Genomic DNA, 27,215 nt, shown 5'->3' with positions numbered 1-27,215 from the left:
GAGCTGTGAGCACCAAACTCACTTCCAGTAGTCAGCGGAGCACAGCAGAGCATGAACCACACGAACAACAGCTTCTGTAGAATAACTTCTTTTATTCTCTACAGCTACTATACAAACTAACTACAGACTAAATGGAGACGCTGGACTGCACTGAGTGTTACAGCTGCAAGAGCAGCCACCTTATCTATACACAGATAACACTCAGACTCCCTTTGAAGTCAGGCTGGTAATGAGCAAAATCCGCCCCCTCCTTTCTGAATCATCAGCAGATTCTTGCAATGGGAGGGGTGAAATATCCTCACCATCATCCTTGATGGTGTCCCAAAACATCTGGAGGGCCGAGTTTGCCTGTGCCTGTTCTACCTGGTCCTTCTTAAACTAGAGATGCCAGGGGCACTGAACCCAAGACCATCTTCACCTTATGACTGAGCAAGGTCGCTTCCCCAAGCTAATTTTTTAACAAGGGGATTCTCTAGAGTTGAGCCAAGGTTCTGCCTACTCCTGACTCCCTCCCACAAGCACCGAGAAAGAGGCAAAGGTCTCTTTCAATGCTGCCTCCCACAGCATTGGGCATCTCAGCTAAAAGACAACGGGAAAGGACACTTTCATTCTCACTAGCTCTCTGTGCAGCTTTCATGCATGAGGCAAATGGGAGGGAGCAGCTGAAACGCAGAGATGGAGGACTCTGAGCGCCAAACTATGCATTATGATGAACACATTTTAGGAGCAGGAAAACTGTGCTTAAACCAGTATGTTTTTGGCAAGTTTGAATGCTTCCCAGCCCAGATTCAGGGTCCTGCGCTGCTTTCCTGCCCCAAATATTTGCCAGTTTGTATTGCCCCAATAGTGACAGCAGCCACGAAATTAAAAGACGCCTGCTTCTTGGGAGAAAAGCAATGACAAACCTAGACAGCATCTTAAAAAGCAGAGACATCACCTTGCCAACAAAGGTCTGTATAGTTAAAGCTATGGTTTTCCCAGTAGTGATGTATGGAAGTGAGAGCTGGACCATAAAGAAGGCTGATCACTGAAGAATTGATGCTTTTGAATTGTGGTGCTGGAGGAGACTCTTGAGAGTCCCATGGAATGCAAGAAGATCAAACCTATCCACTCTGAAGGAAATCAGCCCGGAGTGCTCACTGGAAGGACATATCGTGAAGCTGAGACTCCAAAATTTTTGCCACTTCATGAGAAGAGAAGACTCCCTGGAAAAGACCCTGATGTTGGCAAAGATGGAGGGCACAAGGAGAAGGGGACAACAGAGGACGAGATGGTTGGACAGTGTTCTCGAAGCTACCAGCATGAGTTTGACCAAACTGCGGGAGGCAGTGGAAGACAGGAGTGCCTGGAATGCTCTGGTCCATGGGGTCACAAAGAGTCAGACACGACTAAATGACTAAACCACAACAACAATTGCCCCAATATGTGCTGCTTAGTGACACACACCACCTTCAGATCACCACCACCATCTGTAAAGGCTAATTGGGAACCTTGTCCGAAATTTATGTGGCGAAATGGCTATGGTGGTTCCTCATTTCAGCATCTGAAAGAGTTGGAGGCAGTGCTTGTGGGATTGTTTGGTTATTAATTTGCAAAGATCCAAACTGCACTTACAAATAATTCTGCCCCTGGTTCCAGAGAAGGTGAGATGCAAGCTTTTGCAAGCATATGTGTGAGATTTGTATAGACTAATATGAAGGACATTTTTATTATAGGGATTAATCTGTGTTTATTGTTTTCATCACTGTCTGTTGAAGTCTTCTGCAATAGAATATTTTATGAGTCAAAGCCACACTTTGTTGATAAGGCAAAATATAAACTGACTACTCCAAACTATATGCCATGTGCTGATTTCAAGGCATCCCATATAGTATAAAAAGTAGTATAAGCAGAAAATACCAGGAGTCTTCCTGCTTATCTGGGGCCCAGTCACCAAGTGTGTCAGGGATATTGCTTATCAGTGGCAAAACCCCCAAAATATTTACATATGTTAAAACCTTATGCCAGCCCCTTACTTAGCATCATATTTTAATTAACAAAAGCATTCACCAGGCCATGCCTTATTTATCATAGGTCTAATAGCAAGCTTTATTTGCAGGTAGGACCGTAATTTTATATCCTGTGTTCATATTTATTTCCTGTTTATTTTATGCATATTCACATTGATTTTATTACCATTCGTACATCGTGGGTTTTTTGTGGTGGGAGAATTTCACGCGGAGATTTGTTTAAAATTCTTTGGAAACAAAAAGTTCCTTTAAGTAGGTTCCATTGCACAATATCAACATTTAGGCTGCTGTCATGCTCATGGGGATGAACCTAAGCAAATGAATGGGGAATTTCCCCTCATGACAGTAGGGAGATTTATATAGCCATAGAGCATGGTCCCTTACTGTGCTGCAGAAGGAGGTTGTGAGAGACATTGCACATCCCCCCAGGAACATTCCAGTCATGGCTGGGAGCCAGCAAGCATGCAACCCAGCGGATGCGCTCCTTACAGCAATACTGCTGCATCACAGAGGAACACTTCCAACAAGTTAAAGGGAAAGGGACCCCTGACCATTAGGTCCGGTCGTGACCGACTCTGGGGTTGCGGCACTCATCTCGCTTTATTGGCCGAGGGAGCCGGCGTACAGCTTCCAGGTCATGTAGCCAGCATGACTGAGCCACTTCTGGCAAACCAGAGCAGTGCACAGAAACGCTGTTTACCTTCCCGCTGGAGCGGTACCTATTTATCTACTTGCACTTTGACGTGCTTTCGAACTGCTAGGTTGGCAAGAGCAGGGACCGAGCAATGGGTTAGTCTGTGTTAGTCCCTTGCATAGGGTTACCAGACGTCCCCGGTTCCCGGGGACAGTCCCCAGATTTGCAAATATGTCCCCGGAAAAATTCCATCCCTGGAATGTCCCCAGATTTGCAAACCTGTCCCTGGGAAACGTGGCATTGGCAGCCTCGGCAGCCCGGAGCCAGCCTGGTAGCACAGTTGGCTCTGGATGGCTTCAGGAGCTGCTAGCTGCTGGGCTGCCCACCAGTTTTCCTTCTGGAAGTCCCCATATGATGTGTCTTCCGGAGAGGAAAAATGGTGGGCGCCTCGGCAGCAGGCAGCGAGCTGCCACTGCCACTGCCAAAGGGGAACCAGGGACGTCCGGTGGTATAGATCTCCTGCCCCCTTTGTTTTGACTGATCAAGGGAGGCTTGCGAGTCGCAGGCAGCTGGCAGTTGCCCAGTTTTTAAAAAACAGCACATTTATGTTTCACAGAGTGCGAAAGAAGGGCTTTGCACCTTGCCTGGCAGAGAAACCGCATGCCTTGTGCCCCTCCTGGGCAACAGCTACCCACCCGTGACTCCTGAGCCTCCCCCAAATAAAGGGGGAAGGGGGCAGATCGGGGAAGGCTTGGGAGTCACGGGTGGACAGCCCGCCATTGCCCAGGTTTTTTTTAAACTCTGTGCATTTATGTTTCACAGGGTGCGAAAGAAAGGCTCTGCACCTTTATACAATATGCATGTGTGCTTGGGCCCAGGGTCTTTTGCCTCACCATCCCCACTACTGACTCATGCTGGGCATGTGTAGCCTGGAGAAGAGGAGGTTAAGGGGTGATATGATAGCCATGTTCAAATATAGAAAAGGATGTCACATAGAGGAGGAAGAAAGGTTGTTTTCTGCTGCTCCAGAGAAGCGGACACGGAGCAATGGATCCAAACTACAAGAAAGAAGATTCCACCTAAACATTAGGAAGAACTTTCTGACAGTAAGAGCTGTTCGACAGTGGAATTTGCTGCCAAGGAGTGTGGTGGAGTCTCCTTCTTTGGAGGTCTTTAAGCAGAGGCTTGACAACCATATGTCAGGAGTGCTCTGATGGTGTTTCCTGCTTGGCAGGGGGTTGGACTCGATGGCCCTTGTGGTCTCTTCCAACTCTATGATTCTAATTCTATGATTCTATGACTCCCTGTTGCTACTCAGCTTCCAAAAAAAGTGTCCCCGGATTCACTGAAAAAAATCTGGTAACCATACCCTTTCAGCAAAGGGACGGCATTCTGACACAGCACGCATTTGCCACCGGAAGTTCATCTGCCGCAACAGCCGCCAGCCAAGGCATATCTGTGCTGAATTCCTACACTGAGCCGTGCACCAGTGAAACAGTGCAGCAAAAGTGCCCTGCAGTGTTCTGGCAACAGGGCTGAATGACAACAAAGCAAGATGGTGGTTTTTTTTAAAAAAAGGATTGTGTTCTTCAAGTACAAAAAAAGAAAATCTTGCAAAAATCAGATCTGCCCCTAGGTATGTAACAAGGGTGTGGGACAGGTCTTGAATTTGTATGACGAAGCAAGAGGCGAAGCAAGGTGGGTGCAGTGGGTATGGTCCGCCCCGGCTGTCATCCTGAGGGGGGTGACATTTGGCGTGGCGTGCATGCCTGTGCTGGTCCCGTGGGCTAACCGAGAGGCGAGGTCCAAGTCCAGTCCGAGGTCGAAGGTGCGGTATGGAGGCAGTCTGAAGAAGCTGAAGCTGGATGCAGGGCAGGGAGTCGGGTGAGGTCAGGAGCTCCGGAAGAATAGCAGGACAGGGTTTAGGCAGGAACTGACAACCAATGAAGTTGCTCCCGCAGCTTGGGACTGGCTGGCTTTTATCTGCCCCGAGGCATAGGGCGGCCCCAGTCCTCTGGGGACTCGCGTCTCCTGGCCTGGAGGTGAGCACTCCTCCTACGGGAACTTAGTTCCCTCCGCCTCTCTCCCCTGAGCCTCTGCAGCTCAGGAGAGGCCGGAGGGTTACTGGGCCCAGAGGCAACCTCAGCTTCCTCTGACGGGGCTGAGAGTGGAGCACCTGCAGGCAATGGGTCCTCCATCACCTCCGGAGCCAGAGCAGACTTAGCTGATGCCTGCACTTGAGGATACAGCACAGGTGAGGACCCTTCGGGCTCAGGCCCCAGCCCCGGCTCAGCTGGTTCTGGAGGCGGGGACTCCTTTGCAGGCTGGGATTCCTCAGGTTAAGCATCCAAATCCGAATCCCAGGCCATCACAGTGCCTTTGCCCCCGCTTCCGGCTGGAGGAGGCAGGCAGGCAAGAGGACGAGCTGCGTGGCTCCTCCCCCTAATGGCTTGGGGTGTGCTTGGGAGTCACAGGGGGGCACCAGGGCACCATTGCCCCCACTCCTGGTTGGAGGAGGCAGGCAGGGGAGAGAATGGGTGACATTTGGCACACCCCCTGAGACTCCCAAGCCTACAGTGAGTGGCGGCCCCAAACAGCCCATCAGGGCTGCCGGCAAAGCAGCAAAACTCCCCCCTTTCCCCCAGCTCACTGTAGGCTTGGGAGTCACGGGCGGGGGGGGTGATAAAAAAAATTCCACACTGGGTACCACCTGACCTTGCTACGCCTCTGCATGCTTGATTGTTTTCACTTGAATTTAAGTCTACTCTTTAGTCCTGAGAAAGTTGCTATCATCAGAAGGTTCCAAGAAGCAAAGATGCCATGGAAAACACTTGGGCTTGGTTCTCTGGTCCCCAGACTCAAATGCTGAATATTGTATGGTTCTAAGGATACAGAGCCGCCTCTTCCTAGTCCCCTGACTTCACAAACCAAGAGGGAATAACTTAGTCGCCTCATTTGACTGTGCCCAAAGCACCTTATATTGAGGAAGGACATGTCACATTGGAGTCCCCTCCGACAATTAGCCAGATTAATAGGCCGTTTGAGATCTCCCCATTATGTACATGAGAACTGCCTAGTTGGATCAGTCTCAAAGTCAATCTCGCCCATGGTATCGGTATCAACGGTCACCTGAAGTAACCTGCCAGGTGCCCCCAGGAAACACATGATCTCCTGACCAAGGCAGCCCCAACTATCTACTGCTCCTGGCTGCCCTGCGTCATATGGCTACTTCCACCCCCTACTCTATAAAGTACTTATAAGAGAATGATGTGTAAAGGTCCAAGACATCACAGCAGCAAAATAAAAGAAGGGAGAGGCTGTCTCCTTTGCCATACACACAAGCCCTCTTTTCTCCCCACGTTGCAGCTGGGTAGCATCATCTGTGGTTTGGACTTGTGGTTGCACAGAAGGTCCCCTCTGCCCTTGTCTGGTCAGTTTTGCAAGGCTTTATCTGATGCACTAAAGGAAGACTCCCACATCTGGAGTGGTGGGTAATTTCAGACAAGCAGAGCCCACAAGAAAATTAGATAATAAAATAATGGCACGAGGGGTTTTTAACAATTCAGGCAGACGAATTGTTAAAAACCCTGCATTGTAACTACAGTGGTACCTCGGGTTAAGTACTTAATTTGTTCCGGAGGTCTGTACTTAACCTGAAACTGTTCTTAACCTGAAGCACCACTTTAGCTAATGGAGCCTCCTGCTGCTGCCGCGCTGCCAGAGCACGATTTCTGTTCACATCCTGAAGCAAAGTTCCTAACCTGAAGCACTATTTCTGGGTTAGCGGAGTGTGTAACCTGAAGCATATGTACCCTGAAGCGTATGTAACCCGAGGTACCACTGTACATAAACTTACTGGTATTAAAGGCTGCCAAGATATTAAACTGCAGCAGCGCAAACATAGTGCCGACATTGTGAATTTTCTAGCACACTCAGCTAAACCCCAACCTTTGTTTCCACATCTCTTCTCATTCGACCCTATCAGTTTATGTACACACCCAGTTTTCAGTTCAGCAGGCTGAAACTCCAGCTCAGAATGGTCTGTCAATAAAACCAGACTCGTTTATATGCTGTCCACACGTGCCGTCTCTCTCACAAATATAAATGACATGGTTTAAAAAAATAAAAAATCGAGATCATCATCCAAGTTTATTTCCCCCCCTAGAATCCTTAGCATGCTACAATACCCCAACAAATGTTAATCATGAGCTCATTTCTCACAAGACATTTTCATGCAACTCACAGCTGTATTTGACTTTCCATTGACATTATACAGGTTTCTATATAGCCGTGTGAATCATGTTTAAGGTGTCTCCAAAAAGTGTGCACGCTTCCATTGCACGGGAGCGGCAGACTCTTGGCCAGTCTTTCATGACTCTTGGTTTTAAAACCAGGATGATTATTGTCATAAAGTCAACAAGGTCCTTCTTAAGTCCATTTGCCAATGAATTATTTGCTTTTGATATCTTATGTCCTGAGGAGTCCTCTTCTCAAACACTGCATTCAAGTACAATATCAACATTCCCAACTGTCTGCAAGGCAAGACTTATTTGCTCCACTCTAAAATGTTCTGCAATCCCTGGTTCCTCACGTCTATGCTTAAAATTAATCTTTCCCCCCTTTTTTCTGCAATAAACATTCAGCACTAAAGCCATGAAGTGGTAGCTATTTGGCATTTTCCAGTGAAGTGCAAGAAATAAAATAAGTTATGTCTTTATTGCTAAAGGATAGTAACAAGCAAAATCGCTTTTTTAATATAATACAGTAACAAGAGCCGTCATTCCTTCCTCCTGACACCCAGTAGTTCTGCCACATTGCTAAATATCATTGCAAATTGTCGTTCTAAGAGGATGTGTTTAGTATTCTAGAGTCTGAGGAGTCTGATCTTTCATCATAGTCGTCTTCTGTATAAATAGGCTGCTTGGAGACAATTGGGCATCCATCGTCAGGGATGGAGATCCTGGGATCTTCTGACGGCCGCGTAGGAAGCACAGGAGAACTTCGGAAGACACTGGTGGTATTGGTGGAGAAAGGGCTGACATACTGAGACCTCAGCTGGTACTGCTGCTGCAGCGTCATGGTGTTCCACAAAGTGACATCGTTGGGCAGAAACGGGCTGGATTGGTTTCTTGCCAAAGTATTCCTCAGCATCAGCGGGTACCGAGGTGGCTGTGGGAATGGGTGCTGCAAGGGGACAGCCAACGGATTGGGCACAACATTGCTAGCGTCAGCAGAAAACCTCAGTGTGTCTGGAACTCTGAAGGCAGAGCCTACAGACCACTTGGAGGAAGAGAGGGGATAGGAACCCAACGTGTGTTCAAAGAGGTGTCCATTTGAAGGCAAAACCAGGCCTTCTGATTCTGCAGAAGTTCGGTCCCCCCCAGCTATGGAGGACCTGCTCGAGAGAAGAACCTCGACCGCACTCACCAGGTCACCCCCACAGCCCTTCAAGATTAATTCAAGCACGGTTGGCTTTTGGTTGGGAAATATCTTTTTTAACACCTCAAGGGGTGGCCGGTTAGCTTTCAAGCCAAAAGGCAGAGAAACTGTCCCTGACGGACCTTCGATCAGGAGGTGGTTTGGCTCTGGCTGGTACTTGGGGCTCTGAGGCCTGCTGTCGGCGCTGCCGCTGTTTTTCTGGATGGCGTAGCCTCCTTCATCCACGGACACAATCTCTGGGCTCTCTGGAGCGAAACCGCTCTTGGCTTTTGTCAAGTCTGGGGTGCTCCTTTGGTCGGCGTCTTTGTCACTGTAGGTCTCGGCACTGTCCACTCCGCTGGCATCCCCCAGTCGGTCTTCAGTCATGTCTGTAAAACAGAGGGCAGATTTGTTATGCCAGGAACAGCTCTTAAAAGGAAGAGGAAGTTCCAGTAAGTATTAGAGGAGGCGCTTGATAATAAAGTCAGACTGCCGGTTCATCGACTCTGGGTCCTTCCCCATATCTGCTACCTTGAGGGTTGTTATGAGCACAGCAAATCAGAGATGGACCGTTTTATAGTTCAAATTGGGGGAAATAAATACAGTAAATCAACAAATGTACAAAGATTCACAAAATGTTTAGGGGTATGCGTACCCCCAGGAAAAAAAGCACTGGAGATGGACATAACAAAGTTATTCTGTCTGTCTCTGTGTCTCCCTATAGCAATTATTGCAGATTATGCAGAATTAGCAACACTGACCTGCAGAATCTGAAATCAGGAGGAGGCAAAAATCCAAAAAGATTGGAGTAAATTTATGGAGTACATAAATAATAACTGTAGGAATTTGAAGACTCTGGCAGGACTGAAATAAATCTTACGATGCAGATAGGATTGGATGCAATAAGAAACTGTGGAAAAGTAACTGACAGTGGCGTAGCGTGGGGGGTGCAGGGGGGCCCGGCCGCACCGGCCGCAACATCTGGGGGTTAGGGTTAGGGGGCGCAAATCCACGGGTTAGGGGGCGCAAATTACTTGCCTTGCCCCGGGTGCTGACAACCCACGCTACGCCACTGGTAGCTGACATAAGAAAACCTGTTGAAGGGAAGGAAGTCAATGCTCAGCAGAGTGTGGGGAAAGAATATGAGTAAATGAGTGTTGAATTTTACTGTATTTTGTTTGTTTGTTTGTATTAAATGAAACAGCAATAAAAAGCATTTTTTTAAAAAACAATTATTTCAGACCAAAACCCCTCGCACTATGACAGTGCTCTTTCATAGAATAAAAGGGCTGAGATGTACCCAACTGCAAGACTGATTTGCTGCTCAAGATAACGTCAGAATGAAGTACCCCCTGTCAGCCGCACTGGAAGAGAAATTTGAAAAATCAGGCCACTGATCAGGAGTCTAAGAATAAGGAAAACCTTCATGCCATCAGTCTCAGTTTTAAACTGTTGTATATCTTAACCTCACCACAGTTAACCATCTCTTTGACTCTGTTTTCTGCTCCGTTCAGCTTCACTCATATATTTGCAGTAAAAAGGTAAAGGGACCCCTGACTGTTAGGTCCAGTCATGGCCGACTCTGGGGTTACGGCGCTCATCTCGCTTTATTGGCCAAGGGAGCCAGCATACAGCTTCCGGGTCATGTGGCCAGCATGACTAAGCTGCGTATGGTGAACCAGAGCAGCGCATGGAAACGCCATTTACCTTCCCACTGGAGTGGTACCTATTTATCTCCCTGCACTCTGTGCTTTCGAACTGCTAGGTTGGCAGGAGATAATTGTGGTACATGGCCAAAAAAGCCACACCCACAATATAGGGAGGGAGGACACAGCTTCTGTCCCTCCCAAGCAGTGCAGAAAAGGATATTGCAGCCGCCTGCACTCCAAGTGAAACTGCTGAAATCCCCCATCTTGTTGTTGCCATTCATCTGTCTCAAGAGACAATAGAGTGCACTTCCAAGGGTGAAGTTAGCAGCTGTGTTAGCAACACTGAAGTGACCTCCCCAGGGTGCAAGCCTGGGCAATGTGCATGGAGGTTCTGGGTTGCCCAGACAACAAGACCCGCCCCCTCAGCCTCACTGATGGGGTCCAAAGGAAAGCAGAGCAAGATGATGATGATGATGATGATGATGATTAATATCCCGCCCTCCCCAGCCGAAGCCAGGTTCAGAGTGGCCAACAACAATAAAAGCAACACAGTTCACATAAAATCACAATCAATCAATTGAAATGCATTCTAAAATCAATTCAAAATCAAATTAATGGCAACCATTGGGCTAGAGGATTACCAAAGGAGGGGGTCAGACTGTGCCTTGGCCAAAGGCCTGGTGGAACAGCTCCGTCTTGCAGGCCCTGCAGAAAGATGTCAAGTCCCGCAGGGCCCTAGTCTCTTGTGACAGAGCGTTCCACCAGATCGGGGCCACAGCCGAAAAAGCCCTGGCTCTGGTTGAGCCAGCCTAACCTCCCCAGCTTGGCTGCAGGAGTTGTTGGAAGGAGGCATACAAGGCGCCGTCCGAATGTCTTAGGGACTCCACTTGGGATTTGTGTTGGGCTTACTCCTTAGCCTTTTCTTCTCCTGAAGATGTCCCACAAGGTAGCAGAGGTTTAGGACCAGAGTTTTCCTTCTCCTAGACGACCTCCCTTCCCAGGTGGATGAGCCCCATCTGCCCCTCACTTCCCTCTGCAGCAGCCTTTCTCAACCCATGGGTCCCCAGATATTGTTGCACTACAACTCCCATCACCCCTAGCTAGCAAGGCCAGAGCTCAGAGATGATGGGAGATGTAGTCCAACAACATCTGGGGACTCACAGGTTGAGAACTACTGCTCTACAGCATGTGCAGAAACCGCCTTCTTGACCCTTGGACCCATTCTTGGTCTCATCCACTCAAACAGCCCAAGTCTGTCTTTGCATGCAAGGGAAACCCCTAGCTCACCTGGTTTAGCTAACTCACCTGCACACAGCCCTTAAAGGTGCATCAGTCCTTCTCTCTCTCTCTCTCTCTCTCTCTCTCTCTTCTCTTCTCTTCTCTTCTGCATCTGACCAGCCTCAATATGGTGACTACATAAGTTACTACTATATGCTCATCCTGTCCTTTTCATTTATTTGATATCTTTGTAGAGCTCAACAAGCCACACCTTTCCATGACAAAAACCACAGATGTGCAGAATGAGCTTGACAAAGGGGATGTTCTATTTGTGTCCTCTCCAACTTTCCTTCATTTAGGCAAATTCCATGGAGCTCATATCTCGATGCAATACTCTGTTTAAATAACCAAGCAACAGCAGCAAAGAACCTGTGGACACTCATGCCTTATGTTCTAACACATTGAACTCTATACCCCAGCACAAAAATGTTTATTTCCAAGTCTGTAAAATATGTAGTCTTATTTAAGCTCATGTACCAAGGGACGCGGGTGGCGCTGTGGATAAAAGCCTCAGCGCCTAGGGCTTGCCGATTGAAGGTCGGCGGTTCGAATCCCCGCGGCGGGGTGTGCTCCCATTGTTCGGTCCCAGCGCCTGCCAACCTAGCAGTTTGAAAGCACTCCCGGGTGCAAGTAGATAAATAGGGACCGCTTACTAGCGGGAAGGTAAACGGCGTTTCCGTGTGCGGCTCTGGCTCGCCAGAGCAGCGATGTCACGCTGGCCACGTGACCCAGAAGTGTCTTCGGACAGCGCTGGCCCTCGGCCTCTTTGAGTGAGATGGGCGCACAACCCTAGAGTCTGTCAAGACTGGCCCGTACGGGCAGGGGTACCTTTACCTTTACCCTGGGACTACAAGGGACGCGGGTGGCGCTGTGGGTTAAACCACAGAGCCTAGGGCTTGCCGATCAGAAGGTCAGCGGATCGAATCCCTGCAATGGGGTGAGCTCCCATTGTTCGGTCCCTGCTCCTGCCAACCTAGCAGTTCGAAAGCACATCAAAGTGCAAATATTGTCTGGCGGCAAGGTAAACGGTGTTTCCGTGCGCTGCTCTGGTTCGCCAGAAGCAGCTTAGTCATGCTGGCCACATGACCCGGAAGCTGTACGCCAGCTCCCTCGGCCAATAAAGCGAGATGAGTGCCACAACCCCAGAGTTGGCCACGACTGGACCTAACGGTCAGGGGTCCTTTTAACTGAAGTCTTATAAATAAGTAAGGATATAAATAATTCTCACAAAAGTTATCCTGAGAAATAATTTTATTTCAAGGCTTGAACTGTATCTGCATATAAAGACAAAATGGAAAATATAGATAAATATGCTGACCGAGGCCCCCTTTGGAATTGGAGGCCGGGCCAAGTGGCCCATATGCCCCCCCCCCACCCCCCGTCTGGGCCTGCCTTTCCATGACAAAAACCACAGACGTGCAGAATGAGCTTAACAAAGGGGATGTTCTCTTTTTCTCCTCTCCAGCTTTCCTTCATTTAGGCAAATTCCGTGGAGCTCATATCTCGATGCAATACTCTATTTAAATAACCAAGCATAAGCGGCAAAGAACCTGTGAACACTCATGCCTTATGTTCTAACACATTGAACTCTATACCTACCCCAGCACAAAAATGTTTATTTCCAAGTTTGTAAAATATGTACTCTTATTTAAGCTCATGTACCCTGGGACTCTCCCAACCGCCAAATTTCTTGAGGCTGGAGGGTGAAGACTCATAAAACTATGAATCACAAAGGTGAATCATTATTAGGTCTGGAACATTTTCAGTGTGGTTTGAAAGAAATGCTTTATGTTAAAAATTCTGCTAATATTTTGGTTGTCCTTGAAATTACAAATCCAGGGCCTTGATATTGAGTAGGGCTACAAGGCGTGATTGGGGATGCGGGTGGCGCTGTGGGTTAAACCACAGAGCCTAGGACTTGCCGATCAGAAGGTCAGCGGTTCGAATCCCTGCGATGGGGTGAGCTCCTGTTGCTCGGTCCCTGCTCCTGCCAACCTAGCAGTTTGAATGCACGTCAAAGTGCAAGTAGATAAATAGGTACCGCTCTGACGGGAAGGTAAACGGCATTTCCGTGCGCTGCTCTGGTTCGCCAGAAGCGGCTTAGTCATGCTGGCCATATCACCCGGAAGCTGTACACCGGTTCCCTCAGCCAATAAAACGAGATGAGCGCCGCTACCCCAGAGTCGGTCACGACTGGACCTAATGGTCAGGGGTCCCTTTACCTTTACCTTTTACAAGGCGTGATTAGAACCATTTGCTGCACCTGTGCAGGTCAATGCAGTGTGTGTGTGTGTGTGTGTGTGTGTGTGTGAGAGAGAGAGAGAGAGAGAGAGAGAGAGAGAGAGAGAGAGAGTATTACGTACCAGAAATAGTTTTGATAAGATTAGTTAAGGTTACAACAAATTTTACAAGATTGGTAAAATAACAGTTTTTATTAGAGCCAGTTAGTATTCAGAATGCACTCTGCAAGTTTCCATGTTGCATAAAAAACTTTCATACATGGGTCATTCATTGAAAAATATATGTAAAAGAAACAATAGATGTTTCTGAAAGAGAGTGTGTATTCCACACTTCCGTACATCCCATGTGTAAATCGGAACAAGGGACAATCCACAGAAAACTTGATTGCCATTTGTTCCAACTTAGCGCAGGGCAAATGCAAAACCACTCAGACACATGCCTAGAAAACAAGGGGCATTTTGCCATTCTTTATAGGGAAATCAAGGAAGTTCTTACAGGTCAAGTTGGGAACTTACATAGTGACTGAAAGCATGCCTATATGATTCTATTCTGTCTTATACCTGATAAATCTATACACCTTAACTCTCTGGATAGTAGTTCTAGCTGAAGGACTTAATGTTTAGTTATGATTTATTGCGCCGTTATTCATTTTTATGTTGCCTTGCATATATCAAACTGTATCCTAGTTAATTCTTCATTGAAACTAGAAGTCATCCAGAGTATAAGTTGAAACCTAACCAAGCTGATTAAAATATATTTTGTTTTTTATGAAATGAAACTGCTTTGCACCCAGGATTCCACACAGTTTTGCGTTTTCTAAAACTGAACACTTGAAAAATAGCAAGTTTGTTATTGGACTTGAGGCAGGTTCGGAGTCAAGTCCACAAGCAGTTTCCTCAAAAGTAGTGGAGCATCTCCTTTAGCTAAAATAATGTAATAATAACTTGGACAGATTAGACCCTAGCAAAAAAATGTTGTGCAAACAGTGTTATTTATGAGCAACAGAAAGAGCAAAGGCACCTACTGATTTCCACTATCACTTTTTATCTTAAAACGTTGCACTTGATCGCTTTGGTTCTTTTAACATTTTACACAGGTCAGCCTCAAATTGTTGTTTCTCATTGAGGTGACAGTTCTTTGACACTGTGCATACTCCTGGATCTGCCAAGGAAGCACAAATGATTTCTGGCTGAATAAATAGCTGAATTTATCCCAAATGAATTTATTCATTTGTTTGTATTGGCTGTCAGTTTCCTGGTAAACAATTTGCAGCCCTCATTGTTGCTTTCCACCGTTCAGGGGTTCACCTTCTATGCAGCTTCCTATTGTAGTTTAGAATATGGATATATTCACACTCACCCACAAAACAGCCTTTGCAGATTTGACGCCACGTGCCAAAGTCGCGTAATACTTTGATGGTTCTGAATCTGTGTGTCCTCAGAGAGGCAAACCTCCAGAGCTGCTGCCCCTCTTTTCAAGAAGCAACAGTCTAGCTGGAAAGAGTTCTCCAGGACATTTGATGGATGAAGATTTCCCCCTCCCCTCACCTCAAAGCCGTTAAGCAGAAAGTGCTGACTAGCTGGCAGGGAAGAATTTCTCATCAATGCTCTTTGATTGTATTTTGCAAACAAAATGCCTGCTGCCTGGTAACATTTCACTTGAGCCTGACCTTCCCCAAAAGTTATTGCTATCAGATTCGATTTACACTGTCCTCCCATGATTACTGTAATCTTTTAAACTGGGGAGTTCATTTATCAGGGAGGCAGGGAGTGCGAGTCAATCGTGCTTCTATCCATCAGATTTATAAGCTTCTTGCAGCTCAGAGGAGCTTCTGTTCTCAGGCCACATCCCTCCCCAAAACAGCTGGATATGCCGAACCGCCTCTGGACTTCAGCAGTACGTACTTTTTCCTGTGGGAATGTTCAGGGAGGCAGGAGAGGATATATTGTTTATTGATATCCTTCCTAACTTGCGCTAGCAAGTTCCTTTACTGAGCAGAGTTTACATTCCCCTTTTTAATTGCACAGCAGGTAGCTGGTTGCAGGCTTGTGTGAGCCTCTCACTATCATACAATTCAGTACAGTCATACCTCGGGATAAATGTGCTTCAAGTTAAGTATTTTCGGGTTGCGCTCACGGTGACCCGGAAGTAACAGAGCACATTACTTCCGGGTTTCACCACGCGCACATGAGCAGGCAGTCAAAATGAAGTCACCACATGTGCAGAAGCGGCAAAACGCAACATGCACACACACAGGTTGCGTTCGCTTCAGGATGTGAACGGGGCTCCGGAACGGATCCCGTTCGCATCCCAAGGTACCACTGTATTGAATTGTATGTTCCTGGTAAGTTCCCTTTCATCCCTCTTAAAAGAATAAACACACCACAATCTTGTATAAAGTATATAAAAGTAGTTTACTTACATTCTGTTCACAGTTGGATCCCAGAAGGCAGACTTAGTTACAAAGTATATACATGTGGATCCTATCCCAGGCTTCCTCAACCTCGGTCCTCCATATGTTTTTGGCCTACAACTCCCATGATCCCTAGCTAGCAGGACCAATGGTCAGGGATGATGGAAATTGTAGTCTCGAAACATCTGGAAGGCTGAGGTTAAGGAAGCCTGATCTATACCATATGAGGGTAATCCCAGGGTCCTGGGATTTTTCGCATATCTAGCTAAAAAGCTGCTCCAGCAACAGAGGAAGTCTAAAAGGGAGAGAGTGCAGCATGCCCTGTACTTTTGTTACCTGAACAGGTAAAGTCATGCCCACCTCTAAAAGGTAAAGGGACCCTTGACCATTAGGTCCTGTCATGGTCGACTCTGAGGTTGCGGTGCTCATCTCGCTTTATTGGCCGAGGTTAGCCGGCATACAGCTTCCAGGTCATGTGGCCAGCATGACTACGTCGCTTCTGGAGAACCAGAGCAGCACACAGAAACGTCACTTACCTTCCTGCTGGAGTGGTACCTATTTATCTACTTGCACTTCATGCTTTTGAACTGCTAGTTTGGCAGGAGCAGGGACCGAGCAACGGGAGCTCACCCCGTTGTGGGGATTCAAACCGCTGACCTTCTGATCGGCAGGCCCTAGGCTCTGTGGTTTAACCCACAGCGCCACCCGCGTCTAGTCACATGCAAAAGAAGTATGTCCCAGCCAGGAGGAAACAGGAAGTTTTTGACTGGCTGGACCAAACTTTCCCCTGCATGTCCACTCTAGGAAAACAAGGAATGTGGTACTTGACTGCTACTTAGGTATCACATCCCACGTTTCCAAAGTGAAGGAGGGGCCAATGAAGCCAAGGTTGTGTTGCCTGGAACGCAGGACACAAATCTCAGAGGATGCTTAGGGACTCACGAACGGAGGGCTGGGGACCTGTGGCCCTGCACAGGCAGGTGGACCACCTTCCATCAGTCCCAGACAGCATGGCCAATGGCCAAGGATTATGGGAGTTATAGCAAAGGTGGAAGGGAGCACGGCCGGTTTGGTTGCACCGGGTGCAAGGCTTCTGGGGTGCTGCAGAAGACGAGAGGCGGGTGCCGGATTTTGGTGCTGCACATGGGGCCACTGGCATTTGAGATGCCAAGGTCCGCCACTGGTTATAGTTCCACACTGAGGGGTAGTGGGGCAGGCAGGCAGGGACAAAACACCGCCACTTTTTCTACAACATGCTGTCATCTCATGGGACACTAGTTGCCAGTCCTCTGCACTGCAAATAAACAAACTTTTCTCTGGGAGAAACCTACCAAATCACTTAAGCAGAAGAAGAAGGAGGTTACATCAGCATGGGGATTAAAGTGCCACTTTTATTTGGAAAAATCCCCAAGTCATTTTACCATGACCAACCCAATTGTCAACTGATTTTGTTGGGACTAAAGAAAGAAAGAAAAATGACTAAGGTTTTCTTTCAGCTGCGGAGTTTATAATGATAATTCATCAAAGCAATTCTATTTTTTCCCCAGAGACAGATGCTATCCATACTGCTTAAGTAAGATACTGTTTAAGTAAGTTAAGGGACCAGCTTTCATTTAAGCAGATGTCGGCATTACATGTTATGAATTCTGCCTTGCGATCTGTTGGAGGAAGATGGTAGTCATTGCTTCTTTAGCCCAGAATCCTGAATGTGTAACCTGTTATCTGTAGTACCTGTGGGCAGGGGGGGAGCACTTGCTCAGATATCCTTAAATTTCCAGGAGGGGAAAAAAAGATTTATTCAGCCTTCAATCGGCCCATAAGGCAAATGAGTCCAGAAGCTGACTTTGTGGCTGCAACATCTGCTTAATTTTTGTACACATACACTCCTCCTGACTCCCTGCTTTGTGTTAACAGCTTGCCTGATGAAGATTTCTGAAGAATTTGAAAGCTTGCCACACTTTTATGATATTTTGGTTGGTTCAAATGAAGGAATTGCCCAGCTGTTGATTTCACAGGCCTTCAGTTTCAAGGAACTTACGCAGGACAAAATTGGCTTAATTGTAAAACAAAAAAATTGTCCAAGAATAATTCTAATTACAGCACTGACACTTTTTTTGTAAAAACAAGGCACTGAACACAACGTCACTTGCAAGAGCACAACTTTCTTCTGAATTTCGCTCCTTCTCTTTAAGCCCACAGAACAAGGATGCTGCAGGTGATGTTTTGTTACATAAACCAAACCATGGCAACAGAAAACCTCTACCACAATAAAGGAATTTGCCCGACAATAAATGTTGGAAATGTAAAGAGATTGAAGGTACATTCTTTCACCTTTGGTGGACATGCCCAAGGATTAAGACATTCTGGGAGATGATTTACAATGAAATGAAAAAGGTATTTAAATATACCTTTCTGAAGAAACCAGAGGCCTTTCTCCTGGGCATGGTCAGCCAATTGGTGTTAAAGAAGGACAGAACTTTCTTTATGTATGCAACAACAGCAGCAAGAATACTTATCGCGAAGTACTGGAAGACACAAGATCTACCCACCCGGGAAGAATGGCAGATGAAGTTGATGGACTACATGGAACTGGCGGAAATGACTGGCAGAATCTGAGACCAGGGAGAGGAGTCGGTAGAAGAAGACTGGAAAAAGTTTAAAGATTATTTACGGAAATACTGCAAAATTAATGAATGTTAAAATGTTGGAATGAAGTTATATGGCTTTAGTAGAAATGTTATAAGGATTTAAGTATAAATAGATTAATGGAATTTTAAAAGTAAAATAAGGTTAGAATGTGTTAAGATAATTATACGACAGATAACAGAGGAAGATGGAAAGGAATTGCTGAAACATTTGACAGAAGTGGAATACAAAAAGGGAGGTGTGAGGAGGTCGGTGAAATAAGTGAATGAAAGATATGATATTGAAATTGTTTGAGTGTTTTAAATTGTTTGGTTTGGTTTAGTTTAGTTTAATGTGTTTAGTGTTATGTAGTGTCTTTATATTGTATTGTATTGGTTTTTATTTTTCTGTTTTTGTTTGGCTTTGTAATGTTTAAATTGTTCAAAAAACAATAAATATTATTTAAAAAAAGAATATAACAAATATAAAACCTCAGAACACGTAAAAATCTTTTAAGTATTATATTTCCATTCATTCACGCTGGGAAAAATAGAATAAAAACAGTGAACACATATCTGCAGAAGGATGCAAGCAATCTCTGGAATCCTCCTCCCTCTTCTAAGACTTTTGGATTGAATTTAAATGTTTAAACATACCTCTTCCTTTTCAGGGAGAGCCACTGCATTGACACGTCTGTGCAAGCACAAATCAACCCCCTTCAATTAAACTGTTCCTTTCTTCTTCTGCTTTATTAAATTTTTATTTAAAGTCAGCAGCAAAATACTGGAGGGGTGGGGGAGAATTGTGTGTCCCCTCGCAGAAAGGAGCGAATCAATGTATCATGGACCCTAAAATACTCAGCCTTATGGAGAGCAATCCTAAACATGTTAAGCGGGAGTGAACCCCATTGATCTTACAAGGCAGCCCTCTACATTTTTACTCAGAAGTAAGCCCTATCGATCAGACTTTCTCCTAGAACTGCAGCCATACTCCGCAGTGCGAGTGCTTAGAATTGCAGCCTCGCTTTGCTTACTGAAAACTTTAAGGCTGCGAACCTGCTAAGCACATTTACTCGGGAAGGGGAGAAAGAGTCGGGAATGAAACCCCCAAGAACACTCTTAACGCTTTCCCCCTAAAGTCCTACTGAAGGTAAAGGTAAAGGGACCCCTGACCATTAGGTCCAGTCATGTCCGACTCTGTCCTACTAGCTGCAGTCAAAATGCTTGCAGATTCAGAGGCAAAACTGGAGAAGGAAAAGCTCAGTCCGTAGGTAGACCATTTGACTCTTAGTATCAGGGCCGGATTTAGGTTTGGGGAGGCCCTAAGCTACTGAAGGGAATGGGGCCCTTTTTATGTCCAGCTGTCCTTTGTCAACAACAAATTGTGGCCGTTTTTTGTGTTGAATATATGCTATATGGTAATTTATGGACCTAAAAGGTATCTAAAGCCATTTGCACATAACAAAATATGTACCGGTATTTTATCAAAGTTTTTGATCCAGTACATCCAGGTGTTTCTTTCCTTTGCATTTTTTGGGGGCCCCCAAGAGAGTGGGGCCCTAAGCTATAGCTTGTTTAACTTATATGCAAATCCGGCACTGCTTAATATTGATGAGATTTTTATAGAAACTAGGAGAGGAGATATATATATTTAGGTACTGTATTATCATTCCTTCCTCACCTTTGTAAATCCAGCAGAACGTATCCCTTTGCATCTTAGAATGAGGAAGCTTAGATAGGCCAGTTTTAGCCTGTTGGTTTAAGTAATCTAGGATTCTTTTAAGGCAGACTGGATTCCCCTGCTATTTCCCATTTTCTTAAAACAATAACCACGCAAACAGTCCTGCAAAAGGTAAAAATAACATTTACTCACTCGGAATACTTGTTGAAGAGTAACAGGTAAAGCAGCTTTGTTCAGGCAGGCTTAAAATGGTAACCAGGTTACAAAGACATACTTTAGTCTGGTTTAAAATGGTGTCTGAGCAATGCAGCTCGGACATCCAGATGTTCTACATTGCTGAGATGAAGTTGAAAGGGCAAAGGGCAGAGAGGAATGCCCAGCCAGGTGAGGAGATTATAGGAATGGAGACGCCTTCCCCTAACAGGGCACTGTGGGAGCGTCTCTCAGAGGCAACTTACAAGACTCTGAGCTTCAGTTCCTCTCGTGCGCCTATGTAGCAAACATGCATCGTTGGTTTGACTGCATTGTAAAAATCCCACAAATCTTAGGGTCGTGGGTTCGAGCCCATTGGGTAAAATGTTCCCTGCATTTTAGGGGGTTGGACTAGATTACCCTCGGGTTCCCTTCCAACTCTACAATTCTATTATTTTTATGCCAATTATTTTTATTGATGTTCCATAATTTTTAACAAATTGTCACCAGGCTATTACAAATTAATAGAATTATTCTAAAGCATCACAGAAACCTTTAAGTTCATGCTTATTGAGTAGCGCGCATTTCCAAAAGTGGGGCTGGAATCAAGTGGGAATATTTATTCTGGATCCGTAGCGAATGGTATACTATTCATTCCAAAGAACCCTGTGGAACTGGAGTGTGGAACGCGATGCGCTGGGCACGCAAGGCTGCAATCCTATCCAGAAAACAACATTCATTCGGATTTTCGGAAATTAAAAATAAATAAATCCCCGACTTCTTCCCAGTGCATCGCGTATAAAAGTGAAAACCGAAGAGGACTAAGTCGCGCGCCCTTCCTCCCCCAAAAACCCAACAGTCGAGGTTTCGCCATGTGTTGCAATATTTTCTTTGGTCCCGAAATATCTAAATGCTTCGGAGACGCGGCGGCCTACATTAATTCTCCCCACCTCAGCCCCGAATAATAAGGAGCCTGGGCATCAGCTTCCCCTTCGCCTGCTTCGCCCTTCCTAATCTAAGGGCCTTTACGCAGCGCCGCAGTCCAGGCCTCCTCGGAGCAAGGTCGACGGCTCCAGGGTTGTATTCGAGTTCTGAAACCTCTCCCTCTCTTACGCACAGAAGCAGCCTCGTCTAAGACGACCCGGTGTTTGTATGGGGTGGAGAGGGCACGCCACACTATTCTTTATATTGTATGTATCCCATCCCAGCCACGCTTTCCAGAGGCCGAAATGCGCGCAGGTATCCAAGATCCGGGCGGAAAGTCTTCGAGGAAGGGGTCGAGCTGGGAGACCGTCCCGCTGTGTCCGCAGCCCCTTCGAGGAAAGGGGTTTGTTCCCAAGGGGCTGGTGCGCTGGATAGTCAAACGCATCTGCGAGTCTCTCCTTTCGGAGAAAGAGTCGCCGCCAGGTTTAATGGGAGAAGGAAAATTCCCAAAAAGTTTCCTGACACAATCCGCCACGAAAGGGTCACGGCAGTTGTACAAAAACCATCATTCCGTGTGCTAACTCCGCACACGCACTCAACAACGTCTAACCTTGAGAAGGAACGCGACGCAGCGTACTCCTGAACTGTTGTTACACGAAAGTAACCTCGCTTCATTTCGAAAGAGTCTTGGAAAGCGAGGAACGTCTGAGTTTAAGGTTGCCAGGCCTAAGAGGAGGCAGGGAGGCCCCGAGATCCGCCACCTCGAAGCCAGTTCCGGATCAGGCCCACTTCTTGAAGTCAAAAAGCGCTCGTTTCACACTCAAGGGGCGTCGTTGAGGATCGAGGTATACTATAAGTTGACTTAAACGAGGAACATCCAAAGCGCAGGGCAAGATCCGGCGGCGCGCCTCAAACCTTTGCTTCCAAGTGCAACGGAACTCCGGAGAAGTCCATTGTCTTCAGGGGGTCTTCTCTGAGCAAGACTAGTGTTAGATGCCACCCACAGATCTTCATGCGAAATCTGCACGGTTCTATTTTAAATCCCCGCACCTGGAGCTCAGAGCCACTGCGCATCCTGTTCCTCTGCATGTTTACTCAGAAGTCAGACCCACCAAGTTTAATAGGCCTCTCCCGAGTAGAGGATACTGTTGATACAATTTTTGTTTTTTTCCACTTCCTACCCCTCATCACATAAAAAATAAACGCACATTGGCGGCCTCCTAATTGTTTGATGGGCTAAGAGAGGGAAGAGTTTAATTACGTATTTTAGGGGGGGAACAGAACTAAATTGACAGTTTTACAACAATTCCAGTCGGCCCAGAATGCAGCAGGTATGATAGCCAGCAGAACAAGGGGCTGAGCGCATACGAAGCCTATTTCAGAAGCGCTCCCGTCGTTTGTCAACCCTTCTTGGCGCTCTTCGGAACTGGTTACGCTCTCCAAGCCTTAAACGTTTGGTCTAGATGCCCAAGAGGGCCTTTTTCGTGCCGGCACCTCAAGAGTAGGACTCCTTGCTACGGGAGAGACTCGCTGTTCCCACTGTCGAGGGAAGACGATTCTGCTTAAGCGAGCTTTTTATTAGCCTTGTTTTGTAATCCGAACTCTGCGAAGTTTTAAATGTTTGGTTATTTAAAAGAATTGTAATTGTTTTGTTATGACTGTTGCATTGGTTAGTGGGGGGTGATGGTAAGCTGTTAGCTGCCCTGGAAATGCACCAGATAATGTTATTTAAAGAAATAAAGATTAGGAGGGTTAAACGTTTAATTTATAATTATGAAGGTGGTTGAGAGTTTGGAGACAGAGGACATCGCCAAGAAGGAAACTGTCTACAACGAATATACTCCGGGGTTTATACACTCTCTCCCCCGCCTTGTTTCCCCGCCTCCTCTTTCATTTTCCAATTAAGCAGCAAAGGTTATTTCTACTAAGTCCCCTGCAAGCTAGCAGAGTACTTTGAAACCTGAGAAAAGTCGCGAGAGGGGCCTTGATCTTGCGGGGAGCCGGCTCTCTCCACACACCCGCGCGCGAACAGCAAAATCACATTTGCCAAAAGGAAAACAGGGCGATAGTCGTTTCCTGATGGAACTGATGGGACCAGGGCTGCTTATGAGTCTCTCTGAATTTCCTAGAATGGGCCGCAGAGGTGATGGCGCAGGTTCCGCGCAGAAACAGCTGCCGAGATGGCAGATAAACCCCATAAATCCTCTCCCAGGGAGCTGTGAGGTCCTGAGGGGATTTTCCCTGCTACCCTTATTAGCTCGTTACAGCCTTTATTGCAGCGCCGCAGGACTGCTGCAACCGAATCAGCCAGACCCTGAGCGCCGACGGGTCTCCAATTTCACCAGGATGTTGTATATTTTTAGGACTCTCTATTCGTCGCAGTCTCCTCGCCGATTTGACACAGGTCGGGGACTTGTGGCCTGAATCTTTCCTGTTTCCACCAAGTTTCTGCAGCAGAAAAATCTGGCGGTGAGTAAAAGCCTAATCGGGCTGCATAAACAGGGCAGGCACACATTTTGATTCTAAGCGCACACCTGGCTCCCCAGGTCTTTGCATTATCTACAACAAAGCTTGCCCTGCGATCCTATGCATGCTTACCAGGGAGAAAGGCCTACTCACCAAGTAAATGTGGATAGGATTGGGCAGTAAGTCCCTGCTGCTTACAGTCCGAGCCTTGGTGCAGTTAGGCGCGCTGAATCTGCGCAACACTGAACTTCCCAGCGGCTGCACAGGCTCAGGGACGCCACGACGCCGGCTTAAGTACAGTGCAATCCTGAACACGACCACTCAGAAAGCTCGACGGACCTTCGAAGAGGGCAAGGCGAGGTCCCAGGGGCCTTTCTTACTCAGGATCCGTTTTAAGGGCCGAACCTGCTTACATTACGCGGGCTCTTCTTCTTCCAGAGCACAGCAGCTCAGGTCACTACAGCCAAACAAGATAACCGTCCGTTTCTCGCGCTAAAAATAATGGCTTCGAACGATCACTAAGCCGCATTTCACAGCTCAGCGTCTCTGGTTACGGTCTTTGATATTTCCCCCACTTCTTCCAACTATTAAATTCCCTGCATCGACAGGAATGTAAATTGCAGTCTCCTTCTGTCCACCCCAAAACAGCATCTCCTCGCCGGTCGTTTCCGACTAGCTAAGTGATGCGGTCCGCCTGTTTTTCCAAAGCCAAGCCAAATATCACACTTTTGAAAAGTGTGATATTTCTATGGTACTTTTTGTTACGTGACTCGCACCATGGCCTCCCCGGGTGGGTTATGCGGACTCGCCGGGGCTCACGGACCACCAATTGGGAATGACTGTTAAGCACTGGGAAGAAGCAGACTGGACCGAGAGGCGGTCGGGCTGGTTTTATTTTTTAAACGAACCCGCAAACAGCAGCTGCTTGGCCGCGAGGACCAGCAAAGTTACGGATGGGCTCCCTGGGCTAGAAGGTCCCTATCCCTGGCTCAGTATCCCCCTGGATCCTTGACTCCAGTCACCTTGGGGTAGGCCCCCCGGGATTCCGCTTCACAGGGCGAAGCGCGCAGAGCAAATGGACGGTCAGCCTCTGGCAGTCAAGATCGCGACAGGATCGAGCAGATCCCGCGAGTTGTTATTCGAAGCGGAGGCCCCACAGAGCTCACGAAGACTTACTCCCCAGTCGGCGAGTTTAGAGTTCACCCTGGACGGATAGGGACACCTCATCTGTACCGCGGAAACCATACCGAGGTCTCTGAGAGACGTCGTGGGGGGGGGGGGGGAATCGAAATATTCTGAAATACTGTATCAGGTTCTAAATGGCCGGAGGAAGATGTCCCCGGGTCCTGGCGAGGCAGGTGAACGAGACCTGATCACACCTTTATTCACGGAGGAAGAATCGCTGTGGAGGCGCTGTCCGGCTCCTTCAGCGCCCCTCGACGGCAAGGGGGCTGAGGCGCCCTTACCTGGGAGTAAGCATCACTGGACCCAACAGCGCTTACTTCTGAGTAAACACGCGCAATGTTGTACTGCGTGGGGATATCGCTTCTTTCCTTAAGAAAAGCTCACAGACGGCCCTTCGGGGGTGGTTGTCTCTCAGCCTCCTCCTTGTTGTCCCGAAAAGAACTGGCGCCCTTGGGAAAGAGGAGCGTCCGCGGGTGCTGGCGAGGCAGAGACCGAGGCCGGGTCCCTTCCCCTCCTGTCCTCGGCCACGCGCACAGCAGCTTTCCACCCCAAAATCCGGTCCCGGTTGGGAAGAGAAGGGCCTGCCCCGCCTCCGCCTGTCCTCACTGCGCGTCTTGGATGTATGACAGCAGGCAAGCACTCTTGGCAAGCTCAGAGTCTCCCTCGCTCCCCGGACAACGGGACACGCCACCCTGCCAAGGAAAGCCGTCGGGGGACCAAAGGCGCCCCATCCCGGCGATTCTAGTTGCCTCCCAAGTAGGAGGCGGGAGAAGATGCGTTTCCTCCCCAGCGCAGCACCCACTTCCCAATGGAGACCGTTCCCCCGCCCCCCGCTTTGCTCTTCCCCTTTCCTTCCCGACGGCAGAAGAAAGAGGCCGCCGCACAGCAGAAAGAAACCTCGCCACTCCCCACCCCCCGCGAAGTTTTCCACCGCCCGGGGAAAGTTGTGTCCCTGCGTGAGCCCACTTGGGCGCGCGGGAATCTCCCGATTAATTACAATAACCCTTTAGCCTTTGCCTAGGGATCGGGCCCCGACGCCGTAGGCATACAGTTTAAGCCGGAGAGCGACTTGCAACTAAGTCTCCACTAGATTTCAACCGGATTTGTTTTTTATTTCAGCGAAGTTACGACGGCTGCCTACAGCTCCATTTCGGAAAGAGCCTCCGTCCTCCCCTCCCCACCGCGTCCCCACCGTCTACGTCTGCGGGAACTGCCTGCTTCCTTAGAGTAAATTCCGGGCCCCGCCGCCTCCCCAAGTTCCGGGGCTGAGATGTGGTTCGCCCCCGAAGCCGATGAACCCCTTATAATCCGTGGAGAAGTCAAAGCAGCCTAGTTGAAGCCCCTCGCCCTGCTGCTTGTGGGGCCCGATGCGCCACTGGTTGCCTCTGGGCGCCTTGCCCCCCCCCCGCCCCGCCCCCTGCACTCCCACATACCTGCTTTGGGCAGCTGCGGCGGCTGGACGGCGGTGGGCTGCTCCGAAGCCCAGCGGAGGGCTGCGGCGGCCAGCTCCATCGGCGGCCGATGCGGTGTGCCTGGGGGTCCCTCCGAGGGGGCGACGGCAGCTGCAGCGGCTCCTGCTCCGGGGTGTCCCGTGGTCGTGGTCCCAGCAGAGCCGGGCGCGGCAGCGGCGGCGGGCAGAGCGCGCAGGGCGTCGGGGATGAGGCTCTCCAAGCTCTCGTTGGCCTGCTGCCTGCGCAGCGCCACTTGCGCGGCCATGACGCGCTGCCGCTCGATGATGAGGATGCACTTTTCGCACGTGCAGTCCTTGAAGCGGCAGTAGCGCTTGTGGCCCTTCAGCCACGACAGCACGCCGTGGTTGCGGCAGCGCGCGCACTTGGGCGTCCGCTGCAGGGGCGCCCGCGCCGGAGGCGCCACCGGGCCGCCCATGTACAAGTAGGGCGAGCCGTAGCCGTTCATGGCGCGCTGACAGGGCCCAGGAGCGCGGGCACGGCGGCGGGAAGGCGGGCGTGTGCGCAAGCCAGGGAGCGCAGCCTCGACGGCAGTCCCGGGACAGCCACTACGGCCTCTGCCCGTCGCTCGCCCGCCGCATCCTCACGCACAAGGGTCTCGCCTGTGCGCGCCTTCGAGGCGGAGCTGGAGTACCGCTGGCAGACGGGCTCCGGGCTTGCCCGCCTCTTCCTCGACGCTCCTCCTCCTCCTCCGCAGCTGCTCTTCTTGCTCTCGTCAACCAGGCAACCACTCCGCCCCTTGCAGCTCCTTCCCTCCGCAGGCGCAGAGATCAGCGGCGCCCCTCCTCCCTGTCAAGCCGCGGCGCCCCCTGCTCTGCCCTCCGGGAAGCGGCCCTTCCTTTCTCGAGAGGTCGAGGGAGACCGAGCGCGAGAGGTGGGAAGGGCGCGCGAGGGGCGCCGGTGCGTCCTGCAGAGCGCGGGAGGTTGCTGGGCGACGTTCAGGGCACCTTTTCCCTTCCACCGCCTGCGCGCAACAAGATCTGCTGAGTGGCTCGGCAGCAGCTAAGCGGAGCGGAGATTGCAGCTGCCTTG

At 48.6% G+C, this 27,215-nt stretch overlaps 1 protein-coding gene across 1 annotated transcript; it reads right to left on the bottom strand.

The window, feature by feature from the left end:
• Positions 1-6,803: 6,803 nt before the first annotated feature.
• Positions 6,804-26,631, bottom strand: DMRT3 (doublesex and mab-3 related transcription factor 3; the record flags this gene model as incomplete). The annotated part of the gene is made up of 2 exons (XM_083420248.1): positions 6,804-8,450; positions 26,148-26,631. The coding sequence occupies 2 exons, from the start codon at positions 26,629-26,631 to the stop codon at positions 7,486-7,488; spliced, it is 1,449 nt and encodes a 482-aa protein (XP_083276374.1). The 3' UTR covers positions 6,804-7,485.
• Between the last annotated feature and the right edge of the window lie 584 nt (positions 26,632-27,215).

The sequence above is a fragment of the Podarcis tiliguerta genome, assembly GCF_965153285.1.
Source record: "Podarcis tiliguerta genome assembly, chromosome: 17".
NCBI classification, from domain to species: Eukaryota; Metazoa; Chordata; class Lepidosauria; order Squamata; family Lacertidae; genus Podarcis; species Podarcis tiliguerta.
This window is presented reverse-complemented; position numbering and strand designations above follow the sequence as displayed.